Source organism: Atheta coriaria, unplaced genomic scaffold, assembly GCF_025399875.1.
Source record: "Atheta coriaria isolate IRGN ID8LTWV9N9 unplaced genomic scaffold, Caltech_Dcor_3.1 hic_scaffold_1_pilon, whole genome shotgun sequence".
Classification (NCBI taxonomy): domain Eukaryota; kingdom Metazoa; phylum Arthropoda; class Insecta; order Coleoptera; family Staphylinidae; genus Dalotia; species Dalotia coriaria.
This window is the reverse complement of record NW_027045443.1, coordinates 1,594,748-1,617,778: the sequence shown is the minus strand read 5'-3', so window position 1 is coordinate 1,617,778 and position 23,031 is coordinate 1,594,748. Positions and strand designations below refer to the sequence as shown.

General features: G+C 39.9%; 6 protein-coding genes across 8 annotated transcripts in view; 2 read left to right on the top strand and 4 right to left on the bottom strand.

Annotated features, from left to right (window-relative positions):
* The window catches only part of LOC135791400 (roundabout homolog 1-like), a 77,855-nt gene extending 68,713 nt beyond the window's left edge, over window positions 1-9,142 (top strand). For both annotated transcript variants that reach the window (XM_065301805.1, XM_065301814.1), the window contains exons 3-6: window positions 2,681-2,959; window positions 3,019-5,528; window positions 5,698-5,941; window positions 6,024-9,142. In XM_065301805.1, coding sequence (XP_065157877.1) covers window positions 2,681-2,959; window positions 3,019-5,528; window positions 5,698-5,941; window positions 6,024-6,133 — 3,143 coding nt within the window. In that variant the 3' untranslated portion in view covers window positions 6,134-9,142. The remainder of the gene's footprint in view (window positions 1-2,680; window positions 2,960-3,018; window positions 5,529-5,697; window positions 5,942-6,023) is intronic.
* Window positions 9,143-15,833: 6,691 nt separating this feature from the next.
* Window positions 15,834-17,336, bottom strand: LOC135794985 (probable serine hydrolase). The gene is made up of 3 exons (XM_065306532.1): window positions 17,158-17,336; window positions 17,026-17,094; window positions 15,834-16,961 (listed from the first exon to the last, which is right to left on the bottom strand). Exons 1-3 carry the CDS (start codon window positions 17,198-17,200, stop codon window positions 16,123-16,125), a joined length of 951 nt encoding a protein of 316 aa, XP_065162604.1. The 5' UTR covers window positions 17,201-17,336; the 3' UTR covers window positions 15,834-16,122.
* A 54-nt stretch (window positions 17,337-17,390) lies between these two features.
* On the bottom strand, window positions 17,391-18,237 carry Rrp40 (exosome complex component Rrp40). Its single transcript, XM_065306554.1, has one exon. The coding sequence runs from the start codon at window positions 18,122-18,124 to the stop codon at window positions 17,435-17,437; it is 690 nt and encodes a 229-aa protein (XP_065162626.1). The 5' UTR covers window positions 18,125-18,237; the 3' UTR covers window positions 17,391-17,434.
* Window positions 18,238-18,260: 23 nt separating this feature from the next.
* Window positions 18,261-18,985, bottom strand: LOC135795023 (zinc finger HIT domain-containing protein 1). The gene has a single exon (XM_065306578.1). It carries the CDS (start codon window positions 18,983-18,985, stop codon window positions 18,509-18,511), a length of 477 nt encoding a protein of 158 aa, XP_065162650.1. The 3' UTR covers window positions 18,261-18,508.
* Tfb5 (transcription factor B5) lies at window positions 18,880-19,433 on the bottom strand. The gene is made up of 2 exons (XM_065306611.1): window positions 19,291-19,433; window positions 18,880-19,219 (listed from the first exon to the last, which is right to left on the bottom strand). The coding sequence occupies exons 1-2, from the start codon at window positions 19,323-19,325 to the stop codon at window positions 19,033-19,035; spliced, it is 222 nt and encodes a 73-aa protein (XP_065162683.1). The 5' UTR covers window positions 19,326-19,433; the 3' UTR covers window positions 18,880-19,032.
* A 510-nt stretch (window positions 19,434-19,943) lies between these two features.
* Window positions 19,944-22,578, top strand: muc (dihydrolipoamide S-acetyltransferase muc). Of its 2 annotated transcripts, XM_065306491.1 has the most exons (7): window positions 19,944-20,107; window positions 20,171-20,385; window positions 20,447-21,009; window positions 21,278-21,442; window positions 21,498-21,726; window positions 21,846-22,148; window positions 22,212-22,578. In XM_065306491.1, exons 2-7 carry the CDS (start codon window positions 20,261-20,263, stop codon window positions 22,339-22,341), a joined length of 1,515 nt encoding a protein of 504 aa, XP_065162563.1. In that variant the 5' UTR covers window positions 19,944-20,107; window positions 20,171-20,260; the 3' UTR covers window positions 22,342-22,578. The 2 variants fall into 2 exon arrangements, with proteins under 2 accessions (XP_065162563.1, XP_065162573.1); XM_065306501.1 differs by having other exon boundaries at window positions 19,944-20,385.
* The last annotated feature ends 453 nt before the right edge of the window (window positions 22,579-23,031 follow it).

The following is a 23,031-nucleotide window of genomic DNA, read 5'->3' as shown; positions in this document are numbered from 1 at the left end:
CGATACGCGCTATTGTTGGCAATCGAGACGGATAATAGATAGATAATAGCTAGGCCCATCCGCCCTGATACGGTACCGTACGCCATAATACTGTTTGCGTTATTAGCATGCGAGTAATACACAACATGCAAAAATAATTTAATTGCTCTCTTTTATCGAGCGCTGCAAACTACGCCCAATTGGAAGGTTGTAGATTGTAAATAAATTAGTGATTTAACCGATAAGACATGCCCGCGACAGGGTAACTGCTCGGAGACGAGCCATCGCATCATGTCAAATCAAGTACAAGCCCAGCGAGTATCGAGGTTGGTTCACGGCGTGTAAATGTGAGTGTAAGCAGGGTTTGGCACTCGATCAGTCTCGGGGCCTCAGATTAGCGTACGCCCGAGCCGGCGGTAATGTACGTTTTCGGTGGCGTCGCTGGCGAATATCAATCAAACACTATGTCAGTTCGTTGATGCTACAGGCGAAAAAAAAAAACACGCCAGCCAAACCAAATTACCGCATTATACAATGATTAGGTTGTTTACAACGCCAGCTAGGGCTAGTAATCAAGATAAATCATGTTGTGACGAAATAAACTAGTGCATTATTGAACAACGGCGAGTTTCGCGCGAGTTTATTTGTCAGTTTATGCAAAGAGCAAAAATGTACGACGAGCGAACAATAATTGAAATGTTGAATACACATTCTCCGCGCGTCTCTAATTAATAAATTTCTCAATAATGAAACGCGCAGCGGAATTAATGGAACGAATTAAATTCCAGCTTTTGTCGCGCATCTTTTCAGGCCTTTTATGGGCTTACTGCTGTCGCCGTTGTTCCCAATTCGCAATGATTAATAAAGTAGTCACATCCTTTCATCGGCGCCGCTTTCGAATCGTCTTCCGGGGATTTTCGCCTCACAATCGAAACGTACCGATGATAATTTCACTGCACTGCATATTTTTCGGCTGTATTTATTTGATCTTGTTCGCACAAAGGTTGGCAACGGCGCTGGAAGTTCATGCGCTTGCTTCAATAATAGCGCATCGCTAATATTTTATAAGCGACTCAATTTACTTTTCATTAATATCTTTCATCGTTTATTTTCAATCTACGAGGACGCCGGCGCTGCATAAATACACACGGCGCTCGCGAATGTGAAAGAACACGGCGTCGGGCCGCATCGCTCGTCGGGAGTTAATGATAATTGCATTAGTGTTGGCTCTCGGCGCGTCGGTGTGCGCATGTAGTTTTAATTAAAACTCTACTTCGCGGCGCACGCGAGAGGCGGCCTGACCCGCCCGCTACTCGTTAGCCGCCTCCGACCACCGCCACGAGGTGTGCATCAAGTTACTGCAGCCAGGCCGCCCGTCGACCTTCCACTAGTTTTAATATCGAAGTCTATTATCCTTAAATTTATAACTCGGCCCGCTCGAATCCCGTCGGAAAAGTGAGAATTTTCGCATAGACTCAATTTCAGCGGATTGAGTCGGATGCATAATGCCCCGGCGCAGGTTCAAAAAACACGCGCTTAATTATGAACGTTGTATGGGTATTGAATTCTGTTACATGCAACTTTTCTAGCTTTCGAAGTGCACATTACTCACCGTCTGCGCCACAAGTAAATCCTTTTCGATTTAAAAAACGTCGGGAATCTTAATAGCAATATCGAAAAGAAAACAAAAGATGCTCGGGCGACGCGGCGACACATCCATTCGTCGTCGTCCTGAATTCAAATCTAAATCCACGAATTCGAAGAAACCAAGCCGAGAATCCGAATCCCATCACGACGCCAACGACGCACCACCCTTCGTTTTTCTTGCACCCTCGATTTTTTTTCACGGAAAGTAGAAATGAAGAAAACGACAAAACTTTTCAAATTGATAGCGCGAACGTGCCCGCGACGTACGTGTTTATAACAACATACACGTGCGCACCGCACGCACGGCACGCAACTTGGGTAACAATGGCGGCGGCTGTCGTTCATCTTCGCCTTGTCAATATGCAGCGTGACATCTAAATGTGTAAATCCCGCTTAAAGTCCTCGGCGAGCTCCACTTCGCCCCCGTGCTGTGCATTGCCACATTCGCCGATGTTTCTTGCGATTTCTTGCCGGCTTTTTTCTCTCCCCGCGCGCTTAATATAAGACGCGTTTGGATTTAACGACCCCCAACCGATTTCCAACTCCAGCTCACGTCGATTTCAGGACGAATATGTTCTTCGTTCGCCGCTCGTCATATCCATCCGTATTGCAAGGGCCCCCTTCTACGTGAACTTATGTGTTTCTCTCGGTTTTTATGCGCGCTACGTTTATGTTTTTTCCGATTTGTGATGCTTTTTGCTTATTTAAAAATTTGAGAATTTAAATTCGAAGAGTGCAAAGTTAGGGTCGCTGCTGGCGGGCATTGGTGCATCCCCGAGTTGGCTCTGTTTTATCGGAAAACATTTACCTGCTGCACAACTTCGCTTCTGCACTGCATCAGCGAGGAATCGCACGTCTGGGAGTCGTTCCGCGTACTCCTCGCCATAGTATTTTACATAAATGTGCATCACTTTGCTTGTTTACATAAATAACATCCTCATATCGCGGAACGTGGTTCGCCAACTCGATAAGATTTAAATTGTAGCTGTATTCCATCGACGCACGCGTGGTTTTCCCATCCAGTCAAAACTTGAACGTTATATTTTTGTTGCAGTTCTGAAGGATGACTTTCGTCTGGAACCGCAGAACGCGCGCATTGCCGCCGGCGAAGACGTTGTGTTGGAGTGCGGACCACCAAAGGGAACCCCGGAGCCAACAGTCACGTGGCGCAAAGATGGGCACACGTTGGAAATCGAGGGACGGCTTAAGTTGGTCGATGGCGCTAGCTTGGCGATCACCGATGCACGTAGCAGCGATGATGGACGATATCAATGCATTGCGAAGAACACTGCAGGTGTTCGTGAGTCTGCTAGTGCATTCATCAAAGTGCATGGTAAGTCAATTAATCTCCTAACAGAAAATCCAGATTACAAAATCATTTTTTCTTAACAGTAAAACCATTTTTGATAAAACCACCTGAAGACTTGACCACCTTGGTTGGGTCAAGTGTTGAATTCACTTGTGAAGTTGGTGGGGATCCTTTACCGGACGTCCTCTGGAGGCGTCAGGCTCCTGGTGGGGCAATGCCTCTCGGCCGTGTACGCGTTTTAGAAGATCGTAGTCTTCGTCTCGAACGGGTGACCCTTTCAGATCAAGGCAAATACATTTGCGAAGCGGACAATGCAGCAGGTGATCTGTCTGCCAGTGCGACGCTGACAGTTCATGCGTCACCATCGTTTAGTACTCGGCCCTTGGCCCAAACTGTAGAAGTTGGTCATGAGGTATCATTTCACTGCAACGCACATGGTAGTCCCAAACCGTTTATTTTCTGGTCCTTTGAGGGCGATCGTACTTTAATCTTTCCTGGTACCAACTCCGGTAGCTATGAAGCGTTTATTACCAGTGAAGGTCATTCCACGCTTCTTTTGAAAAATGCTCAAGTGGTCCATTCGGGTACGGTTATCGTATGCTCGGCGGTAAATGCGGCTGGTTCAGTTTCAACTAGAACCAGACTGACTGTTTCCTCCAAAGAAAGTTTTCCACCGCCGGTGATAATCCGTGGACCTGTCAATCAAACACTGCCTATTAATTCGGTTGCGGTTTTGACCTGTGAAGTGATTGGAAATCCGGAACCCGTGATTTCCTGGTACAAGGAAGGAATACCTGTTCAAAGCTCAATGAGAATTAACTTTACAAAGTCGGGGAATCTTGAGATTTCTCATCTGAATCCAAATGAAGATTCGGGAGTGTACACATGTGTGGCCTCCTCCAAAAGTGGAAAAGCAACCTGGACCGGTTATTTGAAGGTTGAAAATCCGAAAAATCCAAATATCAACTTTTTTAAAGCTCCTGAAGCTGTGATGTTGCCAGGCCCGCCCAGTAGACCACACGCGCTCAATCAATCTGAAACAAGCGTGACTATAACCTGGGGACAAAGTAATCGAATCGGTTCATCCAGCTTGCTTGGTTATCAAATTGAGTTGTTTGGAAGAGAAGAGGGTGTGATACCTACCTGGACAATAGTTGCGCGTAGGGTTCTGGGACCTACTTTTACTCAACATTTGTTAACCCCTGGAATTCCTTACACGTTTCTTGTGAGGGCCGAAAATGCGCACGGATTGGGTGCAGCTTCCGATTTATCTGAACAGATTTTTGTGGGCAATGACGCCGCGGCTCAAAATTGGGGAAATCCAGAGGTGACTGAGCTCAGCGAAGCACGCGCCAATCTAATCTCTGGAAGTATAATCAGATTAGTTGAAGTCATACCAGTTTTATCAACAGCAGTCAAATTAAACTGGGATATTCTTGATCCACTTTATGTGGAAGGACTATACATCTACTACATATCCCTAGATAGTGCACCTGACCTTCCTAAAAGTTATAGCATGTTGACTGTTTTACACACTGGAACGTCATCTGGATTTACCGTCAATAATCTGAACAAATGGTCGCGTTATGAATTCTTTATCGTGCCTTTTTATAAGACCATTGAAGGACAGCCATCAAACTCTCGAACTGTTCGTACTTTGGAGGATGTACCTTCGAAACCTCCAATCAACATGGAAGCAATCCTCTTGAATGCGAGTGCTGTCAATTTGCGATGGAAAAGTCCTCCAATGGCGACTCTCAATGGAGAACTACAAGGTTATAAAGTAGAGGTGCATTCCAATGGTACGGAAACTTCCAGTATAGCAACTGTTGGTACAGCTCCAACTCTACTCCTGGGCAATTTAACATCAGGGGTCTCTTATAATATTCGTGTAGCTGCTCTGACACGAGCTGGGTTGGGACCTTACTCTCTACCAGCAACACTTCGATTGGATCCGGCGAATGCTCTGGACCACCATCAACGCCCCATCAACTCCAATCTGGAACCGGTGGACTTTATCACTGAAACATGGTTTATGGCTCTTTTAATAAGTATGGTGACTGTGATGGTACTTCTCTTTGCTGCAATGCTGCTGGTGCGTCGAAGACAATTGCTTTCCAAAAAGGCTTTACCTCAAAGTCGGTCGAATGGTGGAGTTCTTACTACGCCAATCAATGGCAAGCTTGATCCGCCTCTGTGGATGGATAAAGACAATTTACCAGATTACACCAGCACCCTGCCCGGCTACGCTAAACTTAGTCAACAGCCGGACTATTACAACAATAGTTTGAATGGAGTTGGTCCGAAGGGCAAGGGTAAAAATGGCTTGAGCATCAATTTGCACACGAATCCGTTGCATCAGGAGAAGTACAGCCGGCCTAATCAGTTGGATTATGATTGTGGCAAGGATTACGGCAACATGCAGATTGTGCAGGAATATGCAAGTCCGAACGTTGAGAATCGCAACGGCGCGATTGCAGATTACGCCGAGGTGGATACGAATTTAAGTGGAATTAATGGCGGGGCAGTTTCACCGGCACCGTATGCTACCACTACTTTGGTCACTGGCAATCGACGAATTGGAAATTCAATGGTAAGTTAAAGTAACGAATACACTATTTCATATTCCACTTAATATCTTTTTAAGCAATTATATTGTTAGTGCAACGATATTTTGATTATGATTTAATATGATTTAAATGAGTTTTGCTAACCGTTGGTACATTTCTAACCAAATAAAAATAAAAATAACGTTTGTTCAGATTTGGAATCCCAATAACAATCATGGTATTTCCACGACTGCAAGCGCATTGGACGAGGACGTTTATCCCGCTTCTAATGGAGGCTACTATAATCGTAAGGTCTACTCGGATTCCTACTTTGCTCCGAATAACAGCAACCAGCAGACGCTGAAGAGACATTCGAAAAAGGAAAGAAAGAATGCTAACCAGCCGGATTTGGTGTCGCCTAATAATCAGCCGGTGTACGCACGTGTCGGACCTCCTGGTAATTATCTTATTACATTACCTACTGCCTTCTTTATTCACCTCATATTCAGCCGAATCATTATCGTCGATTGTATTTTTAGGAATGTCCTGGCGTGGCCCATCCCCGCAGTTGAGCAGTTTCACACCATCCCCTCATCATAAACAGCTGTATCACCCGTCGACCCGCAGTGAACCGGGCAACATGTTGTAAAGTAAAAATTAAGGAACTAAATATTAAGCTACATTATTAAGAGTTAGGCAGGATTATCAGAGACATTAAGTATCTGGGAGGGCAGCGAATTGAGGTATAATATGAGAGTATGATGTCATCAGCATCAATGGAGGGAGACTATCCGCCATTAATCGAGCTATTATACCAATAAGAGACGCGTGGTGAAGCAGTTTTCTTGTCGATCTATGTTGGCGTTGTCTCGTTGTTACTTGTTTGTAGGTTGCACGTGCGGGCGGGCGTTATCGTCGCTTTGAAGGAAATTCATTGCATTCGTCGTATTTTTATGAACGTCTTTAAGTCGGGCTGCGACGAGCCATCATAATAACAAGCATCGACACCGACAGCTAACGCCGAAAGTATTTGCTTAATTGCGTCGCGTCTTTTTGCATGCAATTGCAAGTTGTTTGCGATTGTGAAATTGTTTTTCGAGCGAGCTGAGCGTGATCGCAAAGCCCGCTGTCGACGTCGTCGTCGTGCGCGGCATAAATAAAATAAGTGGAAACATTATTATCTATCGGCTATTAAATGGATAATATTTTACATGCGCGCGACGGCGGGCGTTTTTTCCGCCGACCGAACGAAATAACTATGCGCAAAATGTGACAAATAATAGAGACACAAATGGTAATAATAACGACGTTTGCATTAATATTCATTTTCGTGTACTTAAATTAGATACACGTCACCAAACTCAATGTCGCACGATGGAAAATCATAGCATTGCGATAATGCCATTCTTCGAAGTTTTTTGCAAGTAAAATTTTTGGTTACGCATTCAATTTACATTTAAGCAAAGATAAAAACCCAACACCTAACACACAAAAAAAAACTACAAAAAACACAAACGGAACTGAACTTTTTGAAAATGAAAATCCAAGCCTTCCAAAAGTAATTAAAACTTAATAAATTACGTCATTATCAGAGAGGCTATCGTGTGTTTTATTTTATAAGTTGATATTGTAAATATTGAAATATATTTTAAGTTATGATCAGGAAAGCCTCAGAGGCTTTATGTATACCTACATACAGTGGTAGTCATGTAAACTAAACAGAACTAGGCTAAAATAAGTAAACTAAGTAGATTGTAATTAAGTGAACGTCCATGAAATAGTGATTTAACTTATTTAGAAAAAAGTGGGGAAAGTAATTTGAAAAATGTGCAGCACGCGTACGAATATTTCACTTCGGTTAACTGTACATAATTATTTAAAATATTTCAGTTCGGACGTCATACTTGTCGGCTTGCAAACATTAGTCACTTCTTTGAAACAATCACACTTGATGAATATTTACTTCGATCTGAAGATAAACATATCCAATAAGAATGATTTAATTATCATTGACTTATTTTCAATTTCTTAGTCAGTGCTTATTGTTTATAAAACATTTAACTGTAAAAGAAGCAACAATCAGTGCATGGGTGATCCAGGTGAATTCTAAAAATGATATCGCGTGTGCGCAACTTAAAAATGAACATGAAATCAAGTGAAATTAGAAATTAAAATCATGATAATGTACATTAGAAACGCTAATTATTAGAAATACTCTTATATCTTACTCGACTTTCCACCTAAAACTTATTTACCTAACATGTAGTACTCGCTGAACTTTCTTATAACTGCGATTTATAACTGGAAGCTATTTAAATGGTCCTAAAGCATGTAAAACTTAAATTTGTAAAGAATATCAACAATGCTGTTGGAAATTGGATACATATCATGTTTTTCCACGAGAAAACTTTATTTTGTCACCCCGTATGATAATCTATCAAATCATTTCACGTGTATCGAAGCGTAGATGCTGTAATTAAACATGTAAAAATCCCTTTTGTAAATACTGTAGCAAATACGCAAAGAAGCAGTCGTTGAATGATAAGTGTTCAAGAATGCAAACGATATTTGAAAACGACGCACGAAACAGGCAATTAAAAATTACACCGAACATTGAAACTTTGAAATCGTGTTACATTGTAAAAGTATAACATTACAATGTAATATTGTAAATCATCGGCGTGCTATTACCATAAAGTTGACTTGAGTTTTTTGTAGGACAATATCAGCATATATTACCATTAAACAAGTAATGATTGTTTAAATTTAATTCGTTCTAGAGCGCGCCTGGTGTTTACGTATTACTGGACATATTACAAAAAACCGAAACATTTTCTATAGAGCCTAATATATTGAATTATTTGTGCATACAGCAGCTAGAATGTGGGACGTGCACTTGGATTTGGTTTATCAAGTACCAGTCATATAATATTTTGGTCGAAAACAATTTGTGTCCAAAATATTTACCTTTAATGCGAAAATATTTGTGTAAAATTATTTGTTTGCACTGTTAATGCTGTTTATTTAAATGTATTAAATATTTTGGGCGCGGATTTAAATTGAAAACGAAAATTTTTCACTCGCATTCGACAACAGAAAAAAGTGGTAAAACTTTGTCTCGCATTATTATTATCTTTTGTTTGCAATTCGCGCTGTTTTCTTGCTGCGTTGCTCAACGATGTACGTGGACGCATGCATACGTGTACCGGAGTAACAAGTGTAGCACAATGTAAAATAAAATTCAAATATTTGTTTTTCCGCGCCGGCTGAAGCGCCCAGCCAGTCTTTGTTTGATATTTTTTTAATCTACGCCAGGTAATGCCGGTAATTTCGGCTTTCGTCACTGGTGTCTATCTGGTGTTTGACGAATAAACCAAATCTCGGCACTCGTTCGGTAGCGCACAAAAGCAGAAGCGAGACGTGCATTAACGTTAACATATTTTTATAAACAAAAAATGAATGCTGATGAATTTTGAACTTTGACGAGAATTAATCAAGCATTGACTTGTATTGACTATATATATATTGACTATTGTAATTCAAACATGTGCCACACGTCGAAAATACCGACTAAGCGATATTGATATTGACTAATTAATAATGTTGTATATGTGTATTGATAACGTAATTAAGAAATATAACCAACTTAGATATTGAATATGAATGAGCTGGTGGTATTCAATAATCCAACGGTGTGTTCCTGTTCATTGTCCTCGATTTAATCGTGCAATTGTTGGATTCATGCTTTTAATTTTGCTGCGCGCGGAGGCTCAGTTCGATTGTCTTGCGGTTGCCGTTTTTAATTGCAAAAAAACAACGTCGGCCGAATGGTAGGTATCCAGGTGACGCTCGTCGAGTCTCTAGCATTCACTAACTCGAGCCGCACGAACAAATTGCTTCCAATCAAGAACTTATTCGCAGGGATCAAGTAAGTGAATCTTTTCCAGGACCTCCCGCAGACTGTTTCCTGTGTGGCGTGTTGATTTCGTCCCGATGGGGAGATAATTGAAATAATAAAACTCACCGTATTGTGGCCGATCCGAGTGACTTGTGGCTCGAGGTGCGCGACACGATTAAACCGCACTGTGCTGCGTTGCCTACGAGCAGCCACGACGCTCGAAAAAACAATAAGGCATTTTCCGAATTCTCAGCGCTTATCATTCGATTATATAGGTGCCGCGCTATCGCGGCTTCCTTCGTGCGGCGGTGCGCACCAGGTGCCCGGCGTGTTCGACAGCAGGCGACACAATTGCATCGAGTGCGTCGAAGAAGGAAGGCAAGAGCACGCCGCCGACTTGTGCTGCTTGTGAAACGGGCACATCGGGCCCGGCGCTGTTCTGGTCTATATACTTGCGCGAGTGATAAAGCGCTTATCGCCTAAGTGATAACATTTTAAAATATTAAACGCGAACGGTGCACAGACGTGTAGGTACACCGATGATTGTTTTAAACAAACGCGCCGAGCGAGGCCCACCGTCGCATCCTAAACATGCACGCCAAACAAACACATAGTTTGATTCATGAATGCGCTTGTGCTGGACATGAACTTGCTACACTTATGACTGCAATGTGTAAACAAACTGCGTGCATATTTTGATGCTGTCTTTTCTCTATGAAAGCATGCTTGCATTGCTCTAGGAATAATAAACATTATCATTAAATTGAAGAATGTGGAAGCGGTAGCAATTCTAAATAAAAACATCACATTTCAGTGTGACTAATTCGATTTAGTCAGCTCTATCTTCAAATTAAAGACAATCTTAATGGGTTAGATTAATTAAACACTTATTAATATTGAATGCATATTTTTTTTCTTGTAGAGCAGCCCTTTGGGGATCAAATTCCTAAGTCCTTTTCAAGCGCGCCATCTTAGTTTCCTTGACGATTAACACTAAACCTTGAATTGTGAATAACTCATATATTAAACAGGATATTGGAAAGTACAACTAAGATAAAAGATGCGTATTTATATCCTCTATAATAATCTCTAATTGAATTATAAGAATTCCTTAAAGCTGAACAAAATGCCATTGTATTTTAGGGCAGGCTCAAACTTTTTAATTTAAATTATTTTGTGTCGAAAGACAGGGTCGAACTTATCCGTTAAATTTTTTTTTGGTGTCGAAAGACAGGGTCAAACTTTTTTGTTAAAATGATTTTGGGTCGAAAGAAAGGGTCGAACTTTTTTGTTAAAATATTTTTGGCTGAAAGTCAGGGTCGAACTATTTCTTTAAAATATTTTCGGTCGAAACACAGGGTCGAACTATTTCATCATTACTCAATTCATTTCTGTGCGAATTCAAATTTTTCCTTAAAATTGTCAATAGGGCCTAAACGATTAGTGTTGGAACAAAATGCTTCTGAAATAAGTTAATAAGAATTCAACAAACTATCAGAATCCGAAATCAGAATTTAAAAATTCCAACTTTTATTTTTGACATAAAAAAGAGAAATCTTTTGCCTTTTTTATGACGAAATCTTTTCACACTATTCTTCGCACGATTTTTATGACATAATTTAAAAATGCGATTTTTGAATTAATTTTTTCGGAATATGATAGAAACAGATCATTAGAAATACTTTATTTTAGTAAACTTTTGTTCTACAAACATTATTTAAGGCCCTATTGACGCCAGGAATTTGAACCAAATTTAACAGTTTTATGAATATATCTTCTAAACCAAACATCTAATTAAAACAATGTATGAAAATATTTCACTGAGATAATTGTCCTCTTTCATAATCTGTAATAAAAATCTACTGTTTTTGAAATTTATAAAAAATGCAAAAAATAAATTAAAATATGGCGGAGGCGCCTGACATTTTATCAAATGATTCTACTTGTTTTTTTAAAATTAATAATACCATTGAATAAAGAAACTCTTAATTACAGTAAAAACATAACTTTCTACTCATTTGTACTTACCGTTTACCCTGCACACGCATTTAAGTGTAACGTATACTTCCAGCAGCACTTAAAGACCGATTATCTCATAAACTAATAGTAATAATCAAAAACGGAAAACTGCATTATGTTCAACAAACAATTCTACACATGATGAGATTTTAAAATTTCTATTTTTACGCCAGTGAAAAACAATTTTCCAGAGCGATTTTCTCGAAAACTATAAGTGCTGCCGCAAATATGTTTGCATTTTCTTCATGACACGATAAGGCTCTATAAAATGGCAGATTTAGTTTCTTGATTCTGAAAAGTTGACCAAACACCACTCAAAATTAGTCAAGAGGTTACACTTAACTATTTCATGGCTCAAAAATTATTTTTTAAGCTATAAAAAAATGGAAAACGCCAATCGATAGAAATTTACAAGGAGATGAAAGATATTCAGTCAGTTTTTCAATATCGCTATTATTTTGGAAAAACCTGGTGAAAATCGAAACACACCAAATTGAACCACCCTTCAGATTTTCACGAAACTTTCTAACATAGTGTAGAATCATGCAAAAAGTCCATTAATCTTGGTTTTGTTTTCCTATCTTAATTAGTTTTTGAGTTATTGACCATTTTCAATAATTACGTAAGTGCTGCAAATTGAAAATTTTAAAGTGCTATATATCATAGAATTCCTCCCTGCAGTCAAATCTGAAAACTATTTTCGTTAATCTCCATCGGTTTCCGAGAAAAGTGAAAAAAAACTAAATCACTCGATTTCTCCATCAGTTCTTAAACAAAAAATAAAAATTGCAAATAGGGCCTAAAAAATCACTGGTATGAAAAAAATTTACTTAAATAATCAACGTAAAAATAAATTATCAATCAGAAACCCAAAACAGAATTGAAAAATTCCAGCTTTTAATTTTCAACATAAAAAAGAGAAATCTTTTGCCTTTTTAATAACAAAATCTTTTCTTTAAAATTTTTTTGTGCCACTTTTATTATTTCTCAGTTAGGATGCCATCCTGTAGAGAATTTTTTAAGGATCAAGGTTATCCAGTTCTTCTTTTTCTAGCTCTTTTAGTTCTCAAGATAATAAGATTTCTCTTTTTTATGTTGCAAATTAAAAGTTGGAATTTTTTAATTCTGTTTTCGGATTCTGATTGATAATTTAATTCTAGATCGATTATTTTAGTAAATTTTTTTGCTGACGTTAACCGTTTAGGTCCTATTTGCAATTTATATGAATACTGCATTCGACATAAAAAAAAAGAAATGTTCTGCCTTTTTTATGTCGAAATCTTTTATTTCAGCAAATGGCACTTTTGAAATAATTGGAATTTTTAAATTCTGATTTCGGATTCTGAACGTAGATTAAATTCGGAATCGGAAACCGGTAAGATAAGGAAAATTCTGTTTATAGATTCTGATAGACAATTTATGTCTACATCGATTATTTTAGTAACTTTTTTTGTTAATGTTAACCGTTTAGGCCCTATTAGCAATATTAATGAAACATGTGCATGCGGTTGGAATAGCCTAATTTAAAAGATTAAAATAGTAATAATCTCGTCAACTAAGAGGGCTAGAAAAGAAACAACATCACATTCTTGGTCCTTGAAAAATTCTCTACAAGATGGCATTTTAATTAAAAAATGATAAAAACGGCACATTTTCATCTTTTATGTTGAAAATTAAATGTTGGAATTTTTAAATTCTGATTTCGGATTCAGAGAGATTATGCTATTCTAGATCGATTATTTAAGTAAAAATTTTGTCTAATATCAATCGTTTAAGCCCCATTTTAATTTTTAATTTAAATATTGCATTTTGTTCGAACCACATGCGAAGTTCGACTATTTAATTAAAATTGAAAATAGGGCTTAAACGGTCAATGTTATTAAAAAATGTTACTTAAATATTCGATGCAGAATTAAATTATTTATCATAATCCGAAATCAAAATTTGAAAATTCCTATCTTTTGCCTTTTTTATGACGAAATCTTTTAGATGCTTCTTCGCATGGTTTTTATGGCATAAATTAAAATTATCAATTTTAAAGTTTTTCTTTTAGATCATGGTGAAACAGAACATTATAAATCCTTTATTTTAGCCCACTTTTGTTCTACAACCATTATTTAAGGCCCTATTGACGCCAGTATTGGTAAAACACTAGTTTATGAGTATAACTTCTAAGCCAAACTTCTAATTAAAATACTGTACTAAAATATTTCATTGAGATAATTGTTTTTATTCATAATCTGAAATAAAAATGTAATTTTTTTTAATTCATAAAAAATGCAAATAATTAACTAAAATGTGGCGGAGGCGCCTGACATTTTAATTAGTATTTCGAATGTTTATTAAAAACTAATAATACCATTGTATAGGGGAACTCTTAATTACTTTAAGAATATGATGTTTTACTTATTATTACTTACCGTTTACCCTGTAGACGCATTTAAGTAAAACGAGTACTTTCCGCAACACTTCAGTACCGGTTATCTCAGGAACAAATAATGATAATCAAAAACGGAAAACTGCATTATGTTCAGCATAATATTCTACGTCAGATAAGATTTTAAAATTCTCATTTTTAAGCCAATGAAAAACAATTTTCCACCGCGATTTCCGTGGAAACTATGAGCGCTACAGCAAATGTGTTTGCATTTTCTTCATGACACGATAAGGCGCTATAAAATGGCAGATTTAGTTCTTTGATTCTAAAAAGTTGACCAAACACCACTCGAAATTAGTCAAGAGGTTACACTTAACTATTTCAAGGCCCAAAAATTATTTTTGAAGCTATAAGAAAATGGAAAACGCCAATTGATAGAGAATTGCAAGGGGATGAAAGATATCCTGTCAGTTTTTCGACATCGCCATTAGTTCAAAAAAACTTGGTGAAAATCGAAACACACCAAATTGAACCACAACTCAGATTTCCACGAAACTTTCTAACATGGTGTAGAATCATGCAAAAAGTCCATTAACCTTGGTTTTGTTTTCCTATCTTAATTAGTTTTTGAGTTATTGACCATTTTCAATAATTACGTAAGTGCCGCAAACTGAAAAATCTAAAGTACTATATAATATAGAATGCCTCCCTGCAGCGGAATCTGAAAATAGTTTTTGATTACATATGTTAGTATGTAAGTTCAAGAAAAGCCCAAAAAACTGAATTATCAATCTTCTGCCACTTTTCTTATGGAAAAATTGAACATTTGAAATTTACACTTTTTATTGCAGAATGTTCAAGATACCGTGATTCTGAACACTTTATCTTAGTAAACTTTTGTTATCAGAGTGATTGTTCAGATACTAATCACCATATATTGTGTAAATTTTGATTATCAGCATTTGTTCTCTATAAGAACATAAAAAGTTTACAGGAAAATGCAAACATTGATGACATATTTCTGTTCTATTTTGATATAAGACAAATTCTAATTGCAATGCTTCAACTTTAAATTGAAATTGAGGATTAGTTTTAATGACACGCTTGCATACAGAAATATTTAAAAACGCACAACATAATTGAGGTAGCTATCATGAAATTACCATTTGAAATGTATGAACAAGTGCCACTTATCAGTTTACACATAATATCATGTATTGCCCGCTATTTCGGCATGCACCTCATTTTTACCTCTGCCGACCACCAAACAAGTGTCGAAATAAAAATTCAAAATAAAACAACACAAATATACCCAAACAGCAGTCGCGCTTGAATATTTATGTAGTTTTATTCGTTATCGGTACGTTTATCTGGAAGACGGCGTTGCATAATTAGTTTTTATTTCTCTCCACCGAATTGAAGCGTGGTGTGCGTGTTATTGCGCAAGAGGATTATCTGCACGTACGCGCTTTTGTTTGCTTTTGATTTCAAATAACTCCTACGCGCTCCACATTTTTAATTAATGTTTTAAACACTCAGTTATATGCAAATTGACAACACTCGACCACTTTACCTAGCAACCACATCAAACATGTTCAATACAAACAGTAAATCCTGCCTGCACAATGCCCATCGCTGAAATTGAAGAAATTTTCAATAAATATAAACAAAACGAAGTAAAAATCGAACATTTATTGAGTGTAAAGTATGTTAATATTACATAGGATTCTATTTACAAACAATTCATCAAACTTCCATCCTTCCAGACAAAAAGACGATGATCCAGTCGTTGAAACTGAGCCTCAAAAGAAAACCAGCATCAAGATTGAAGATGTGCGAGCTAGAAACAAACAAATCCTGTTAGAATTAGAAAATGCAAAGGCTAATCTCCGATCGAAAGCGATCTTCAGCCCATCCGAGATGCAGTGGCAAAGAATTTACCAGAATTACAATCAAGTGCGATCCATGCCTGTGACAACATACAAATGTCACAATGCAATTTACGTCTGAATTTTTTGTTCAATATTTAGATTCGTCGCATTGCAAATGACAAAGTAAATATATAAATTTTATTTAAGTTAATCTACATACAAACATGATTTACCAGTAGTCTAATGTATAAATATAACAAAGAATATCCTAAGATTGTAACAATTTGTGCAAAACCACACCACTCGTTCAATTTCCTCAAAATCAACCTGAACGTATCACAATAGTCAATTGTTCAATAAAATAATTGCAATAAATTAATTCAGCTAATACCTAACGGAATAAGTAACCGAAACTAATAAAAAATATTGGAAAATGTGTGAAATTTCGCCTAATTAACTATCCACGCGCCGAATTATTTCCCGGCCTGCAGGAAATCAATTACAATCGGTGCGATGCTGGCTGCATCATTGAGATGCAAGTGATGCATGCCTGGAACAGTGTGACGCTCGAGCGTCGCATTCTTCGCCAATTCTTCCATAACCATTTCGTAATACTCTGGATTCGCGAGTTTCATGCCTGGTTCGCAGCGGATGTTCAACACCCGGCAGGTGATCCGTTTTGCCATAGCCATTGCCTCATCAATGCCAATCATCGCGAGTCCCATGGCCTTCAGGCGAAGATCTCTTGTAAACACATACTTGTTACCTGCCACCGGCCGCATTCCGCGTTTCAACAATATCTCGACAGCCTCACGAGTGCAAGAACCATTATAACCAGCAACTGCAGTGTTCACCATTTCCTCGTAGTCATAAGAAGGCTGCAATTCCTTCGGAAGCGTCTCGTACTTGAGGAATTGCGAAACGGTGCGGCCGATTTTGTCCACCACACTGCTGGGTGAAACTACCGCAGGCGAAGCTATATCTATACAAGTGAAGGACTCCACTTCATCAGGGAATGAGGATGCGTACATAAAAGAAATGATTCCGCCCAACGAGTGGCCGATAAATCGTAACTTCGACCACTTGTAATGCGTCTTGATTCTGCTGACAATCTGCAGGCCATCCCAGAAGAGGTAGTAATACATGCCAGTTGGGAATGGTGAGCTGTGGCCATGCCCAGGAAGATCTACACATAACACAGGTATTCCCTCTACAGCTATGAGAGGAGCAAGCATGTCAAAGGTACCAGCATTGTCTTGCCAGCCATGAATTGCAAGAATTGGTTGTTTGTCAGTAGGACCCCACCATTTGCCTGAAATTTAATGATTTTCACTCATTAGTAATGATAAATAATAATAAATTTCTTAAGATTTTACCTGAAATGTGGCCCCAAGGCACTGGAATAGTAATCTCTTGATATTTCATGGTTGATATCACCTTGTTAGCTAAAATTTCGCACATTATTACATAAAGATTCATGAGAATTAATAGGAAAGTATACCACTCACCATCTTGTCCATTCACAGCGGCATTTTCCATTTCTTCAGGCATTGAAATGAAATAATGCTTCCACCGTCACTTATTCCCAACCGAGCAGCGTATAACCTGAAAGTCGACCTATGTAACAAGCAATTGCAACCAACGGGAAAGGAGCGGACGTCGGCCGACGAGTTCAATTTAATTCTGACATCACAATGAATCAGCAGGAACGCAGAAACGTCATTATCAGTACATAATCAAATATAACGTGATATCGTTTATTAGCTATGGTAGTATCATGTTACGTCATTTTTGTCGCCTACATAAATCATTTATAGACTTGTTTGACTGCCCGTCAACGCTGGCAAGCGCATTCATGATCCGCAGCACCAGGCTGGGCGTCCGCGCGTTGATCCATATTCGCCCGTTGACGCCGATCGCCACCTCAAAGGCGTTCTTCTTGCCCATCGTCTGCAGCAGCTCGTTTTCGCCGGAGAGCAACCGATATGCTAAACTCATCGGTATTGTTACAATTAAACCACCCGCCGGCAATTTGCCGACGCTTCGCGATTTCATTTGTCTGTCGACACACACGAGGTCCGGCTCCATCTCCTTACGCGCGCTGAGAACCCTTGCAAAGACCGCATCGCCAATGCGAATGTCAGGTTTCTGTCTCTTGGTGGCTCCTTCAAAGGCATATACTGAGAGTGATGCTTGTTCAGCTGAACCAATGTCCACTTTGAAGATTTCGCCCGCTTTGCGGGAGACAATACCAACGACGAAGTCGCCTCTCTTGGGAATGTACTTGCTTTGGTTGCAGTCGATCCAGTAGATGCTGGGTTGTTTATGTTTGAGGAAACCGGACTTTGTTATCAGAAGTTCGTTGGTTTCCTCGAACCTCCTTAAACCGGGTCCAAGGACGATTACGTTCTTCGGGGGCTTGTTGGGAGTAAATATATCACCAGGTAGCACTAAATCGTCAATTTTCACTTCCATTGCGTACGATTATTAGAATTATCAGAAAAAAAGTGTGATTTGAAACAGTTGTTTACTGTGAATTGTGCGGTTGATACAAAAGCACATGGTCTGGTGTACTGTGGGTTGCCTACCATGAATGTACATATTAACATACTGCGAGTACAAGTTTTATTTAAGTGTATTACATGTAAATTGTCTACAAATCAATTTTAAACATTCCATCATATAAATAAGCACACAAGAATTTTGTACTACGTAAAAATTAATAAGAATAATACAGAAATTGTACTGAGACATGCCATACAAAGAAATTAACACTAAATTTAAAAAGAAAATATCTGAATAGAAAAATATCGAAATTGTCCCGTACACAATCAATTTGACATGATTATCGAAAACAGTTCATCCCATCCACTTCATACAACGTGTCTCGAAATGCATTTCGAAGCACTTCGAATGACAAAGTCTCACCCCGCACGAGATGCAATTGTAAATACTTTGGTAGCCGCACACTGCGCAAAGATGAAATGGCGGATATTTACACGGCGGCGCCGCAATGTTTGCATAAGATGGTCGCTTCGATGCCGCCGCCTCCTTCTTGTCATCTTCGATGTTCTGCAGCAATGTCTTGCGATACTTGATCTGGTACTGTTCGGCAGTGCGCTCCTTCTTTTTACGCGGGCGTGCTTCAAACGAATCGTCGAACTTGGGCGCCTTCTTGCTCATCACCAGATCTGCATATGGATCCTCATGATGATTGTCAGCCTCCAATAATTCGTGGAATTTGCGCATCAGACGTTTACGTGAAGAATCATCGATGATTCGTATACGTTCGGACTCTTTAAGTCGCGCTGAACCACGCGATTTGCCATGCGCCATTTTTCAACAATCTGCCAAAACTCTCCACAAATAAATCAGTTGGAAGGTTATGTGTGCTTGTCAACAATTGGAAATGCTATCTGATCAAGCAAGTCGTCGATCTTGGCTTGTAAGACATCCATGATATCCTCAGAGATAAAAACATATTCTTCATCCAGGTCTTGTATGATAAACTTTCTACCAAGTTTCAATGTTTCATCCAAATGAAGCAGAAATTGTTTCAATGCAGGATCACTGACACAAAAGAAAATTATTAGTTGGTGAAATAAATATAAATAACTAGGGTAATGTTATGGATAGCTCACCATTTAACAAGAATGCCTTTCATAACATTAACCATTTTTAAAGAGTTGGAAGAGAATCGAATTAACCTAAAAGTACGCACAAAAAATATTTACCGTAAGAATACTTCCGAATTTATAGTTTAAGATAATCGCAAACATTATTAGCCGTTGATAAAGGAACTTGATTTCGGAAAAAATAAATGAATGGGCTCAAAATCATAAAGGAAATAGCGACCGACGAGAAATATACAACCGCACACAGCACAATCACCGAATCAAGTCAGCGTCAGCATATATTACATGTGCATGGTGTATGTTTGGTTGCCTAATCATACATATAATTTTAAACAAAAGCAAAAGTGTCACATCATTTATATTTCAGTGTTTCAAAAATTATATGTATTCGTAATGTATGTTTTTGTCCAATTTGCGTCGAAATTCCTCTTTAAATTAATTCTCTGTTACGGGTGTTTTTACACCAAACGTAACAATGCGCTAAATCCTTCTTTCTGAAACCGAACAGTAGCAAATTTTCCGTTCATTCCGAGTTCGTTTCATATATCTAAGCATTGCGCCTTCGGTGAATTGGAATTCGTCGATTGCGCTTTGCAACGTGCGCAAATGCGTGCAACGCGCGTGCCGTAACACTCCATCATACACGCAGCAGGAGGAAAGGAGCGACCTACTGAGCGCGTCGCGATCACATGGTTCACGCGCGTCATCAAACACCACGCACCGTCACACGCCAGCACCGTGTGCACATACAGCCTAGCAGGCACACCAGGCAAACGCGCTCCGTGCGACTATCGCGTGGGCCGGTTCCTGCTCTCCGCGCGACGTAAGTCTTCCAAATGACCTCAGCGGCTCGGTCAAAATAAGTCGCCCTCTAATCGGCCCGCAGGAAACCCGTCAACGTGGTCGGCCCTCTCGTCGCAGACGTCGTCTTCCGCCAGCGCGCACCACCACCACCCAGTGCAACAGGCGCCACAGGATGTTCCGCACGCTCGTCGTCCGAGGCCTCCTGGCGCGACAAGCCCCACAGCAGCGCCGTCGGCTCTTCATCAACGGCTTCCGCACATTCATGCTGCAGAGCTATCGCCGCTCGCTGCTAGTCACGTAACTATTCCACACTCTGTCAACGCACGCTTCTTTCACTCAACGCACGACCAATTTTTAGATCAACAAGAGCGAACGATTCGCAAATATGGCCCGCAAACAATTCACACCGCTACTATTCCTCGTCATACCCAGCGCACACCAAAGTGGTGCTGCCGGCACTCAGTCCCACCATGGAGGAGGGCACACTCATTAGTTGGGCCAAGAAAGAGGGCGACAAGCTCAACGAGGGTGACCTCCTCGCCGAAATCGAAACGGACAAGGCCACCATGGCGTTTGAGACCCCCGAGGAAGGTTATCTCGCCAAGATACTAATTCCTGCTGGGTCCAAGGGCGTTCCGATCGGCAAGCTGGTGTGTATTATTGTAGAGAACGAGGCCGACGTGGCAGCGTTCAAGGACTTCAAAGATGACTCTCCAGCACCGGCGAAAGCCGCCACCGCCGCCGCAACGCCCACGGAGGCTCCGGCAGCACCAGCCGCGCCTCCACCACCACCGCCACCTGCGCCAGTGCAGCAAGCGCCGCCTCCAGCCGCCCCCAAGGAGGCGTCCGCTCAAGGTACACGCGTTTACGCGAGCCCCATGGCGAAACGCCTTGCCGAGCAAAGACAGATTCGTTTACAAGGTAAATTGGAAACGCTTTATGTAATCTCCGTTAGAAATTATTTTTTTGGCAATATCACGACGCACGCACGCACGCCACATAAATATTTACGTGCTATTGGCAGGCGACACTAAACAACATCAAAATTACGCTTTTGCATAGAAATCATACATCATCGAGTGTAATTGCGCTTTTGCATTGGAAAATTATACAAAACGCATCTTGCTTTTGGGCTTCTACGCCGTAAATCATATTAATAACTAATTAATACTAACTGATTTTTTTTTAGGAAAAGGTACAGGTCTGTTTGGTTCGATAACATCATCTGATCTTGATCAAATGCCAGCAGGAGGAGCGGCGGCGCCGGCAGCGGGACCACCTTCGATGGGGGCGCCTCGGATTCAAACAACCGCGGGAAATTCCTACATTGATATTCCTAACTCAAACATGAGAGGTAAATTCTTATCAACGCATTTCTTCCTTTATATAAACCCCTGTTTTGTTTCTAGCTACCATTGCCAAACGCCTTACACAATCCAAGTCAATGATTCCGCACTTTTATATCTCCGCCGAGGTGAGTCTGGACACCATCAATAAACTGCGTAAAAAAATCAACAAGCAGAAAGAGAAGGAGGGTGTCCGTCTGAGTGTCAACGACTTCGTCGTCAAAGCCACTGCCATGTCCAACGTAGCCGTTCCCGAAGCCAATTCCTATTGGATGGACTCCGCTATTCGGCAGTAAGTGAAATTTTAAGTTTTTTTTTTATCACGCCAACGAACGTGAAACGACGTAATAAAAAATGTGGCCGGTTGTTATCAATTGAGTGTACTAGTAATATTCCGTTCGTATTGATTAGGTTCGCGAATGTGGACGTCAGCGTAGCGGTGGCGACCGAGAGCGGGCTGATCACGCCAATTGTCTTTGAGGCCAACCGTAAGGGTGTTCTTGAGATTAGTAAGGAGGTTAAGTCGTTGGCTAAGCGCGCCCGCGAGGGTAAACTGCAGCCGCAGGATTACCAAGGTGGCACCGTCACTGTTTCCAATCTGGGTATGTTCGACGTGAAGTTCTTCACCGCCATTATTAATCCGCCCCAGAGTATCATCCTTGCGGTCGGCACCGGCATGGATAAACTCGTTGAAGATCCAAATGCGCCTAATGGGTAAACATGATTAAATTTCACACCCAAATCGAACATGTTTATGAGCATTATTTGCTTGTTCAGATTCAGGACGACAAACACGATGATGGTGACACTCAGCTGCGACCACCGAGTGGTGGACGGCGTCGTCGGTGCGAGATGGCTGCAAGCATTCCGCCAATATCTGGAGGATCCTGTAACGATGGTGCTCTGAGAGTGTGCGTCGGGTGGCATCGTTCTTTTTTAAATTAGGCTCCTGTATCGGTGCGATATCGGTGCATACACAGTGTACACACATTTGATATTTATCGTGGGTTTGTAAATAATTGCAAGTTGCTATCTGCGGAGATTGGTGCGTTCGAGCCGGCTCGAGACACCATTGCAAAACGCATTTTTGTTTTCACAAAACCAACCGCATTTTGTATAAATAAATAGTTGTTCGATTATCGCAGGCGCAGCTCTGTTATTTCATTGGAAAATTCTCAAAGTTTTTACGTTTTGTTGGCTTCTTGTTTTGTTGAATTATTAATTTTATTATTCGGTTCGCGTTATTATCATCAATCGTAAAATGTTGTAATGCGCGAGATTAAGTCGTCAATATTTGTAAGCATGCATGAACGAACTATAACTACGAAGATTATATGGATATTTTCATTAAAGCCTTGAGAGAGTTATTTCATGCTGTGATACTGATGCAAAATCCTCACTTCCTGTTTACAAACCGCACACTAGTTTGTGACAATGACTTGACACAACAACATTTTACACTTGATGATAAACGTCTAGAGAATAAGTGCACGAATCGAATCAGGAATTATCTATTAACGTGGAGATGTGTGCGTAAAAAGACAATAAATGTTGTTTCTTATGTTGGTCTTCCAACGTCTTTTTGTTATCTTTTGAT

Excerpts from the sequence above, each read along its gene's own strand:
- LOC135794985 (XM_065306532.1), bottom strand. The coding sequence starts at position 17,200 with ATGCCTGAAGAAATGGAAAATGCCGCTGTGAATGGACAAGATG. Across the intron at positions 17,095-17,157 it reads CGCTGTGAATGGACAAGATG|CTAACAAGGTGATATCAACC; the intron begins GTGAGTGGTATA and ends GCGAAATTTTAG. Across the intron at positions 16,962-17,025 it reads GCCTTGGGGCCACATTTCAG|GCAAATGGTGGGGTCCTACT; the intron begins GTAAAATCTTAA and ends ATTAAATTTCAG.
- Rrp40 (XM_065306554.1), bottom strand. The coding sequence starts at position 18,124 with ATGGAAGTGAAAATTGACGATTTAGTGCTACCTGGTGATATATTTACT.
- LOC135795023 (XM_065306578.1), bottom strand. The coding sequence starts at position 18,985 with ATGGCGCATGGCAAATCGCGTGGTTCAGCGCGACTTAAAGAGTCCGAA.
- Tfb5 (XM_065306611.1), bottom strand. The coding sequence starts at position 19,325 with ATGGTTAATGTTATGAAAGGCATTCTTGTTAAATG. Across the intron at positions 19,220-19,290 it reads AAAGGCATTCTTGTTAAATG|TGATCCTGCATTGAAACAAT; the intron begins GTGAGCTATCCA and ends CTTTTGTGTCAG.
- muc (XM_065306491.1), top strand. The coding sequence starts at position 20,261 with ATGTTCCGCACGCTCGTCGTCCGAGGCCTCCTGGCGCGACAAGCCCCA. Across the intron at positions 21,010-21,277 it reads AAGACAGATTCGTTTACAAG|GAAAAGGTACAGGTCTGTTT; the intron begins GTAAATTGGAAA and ends ATTTTTTTTTAG. Across the intron at positions 21,443-21,497 it reads TCCTAACTCAAACATGAGAG|CTACCATTGCCAAACGCCTT; the intron begins GTAAATTCTTAT and ends TTTTGTTTCTAG.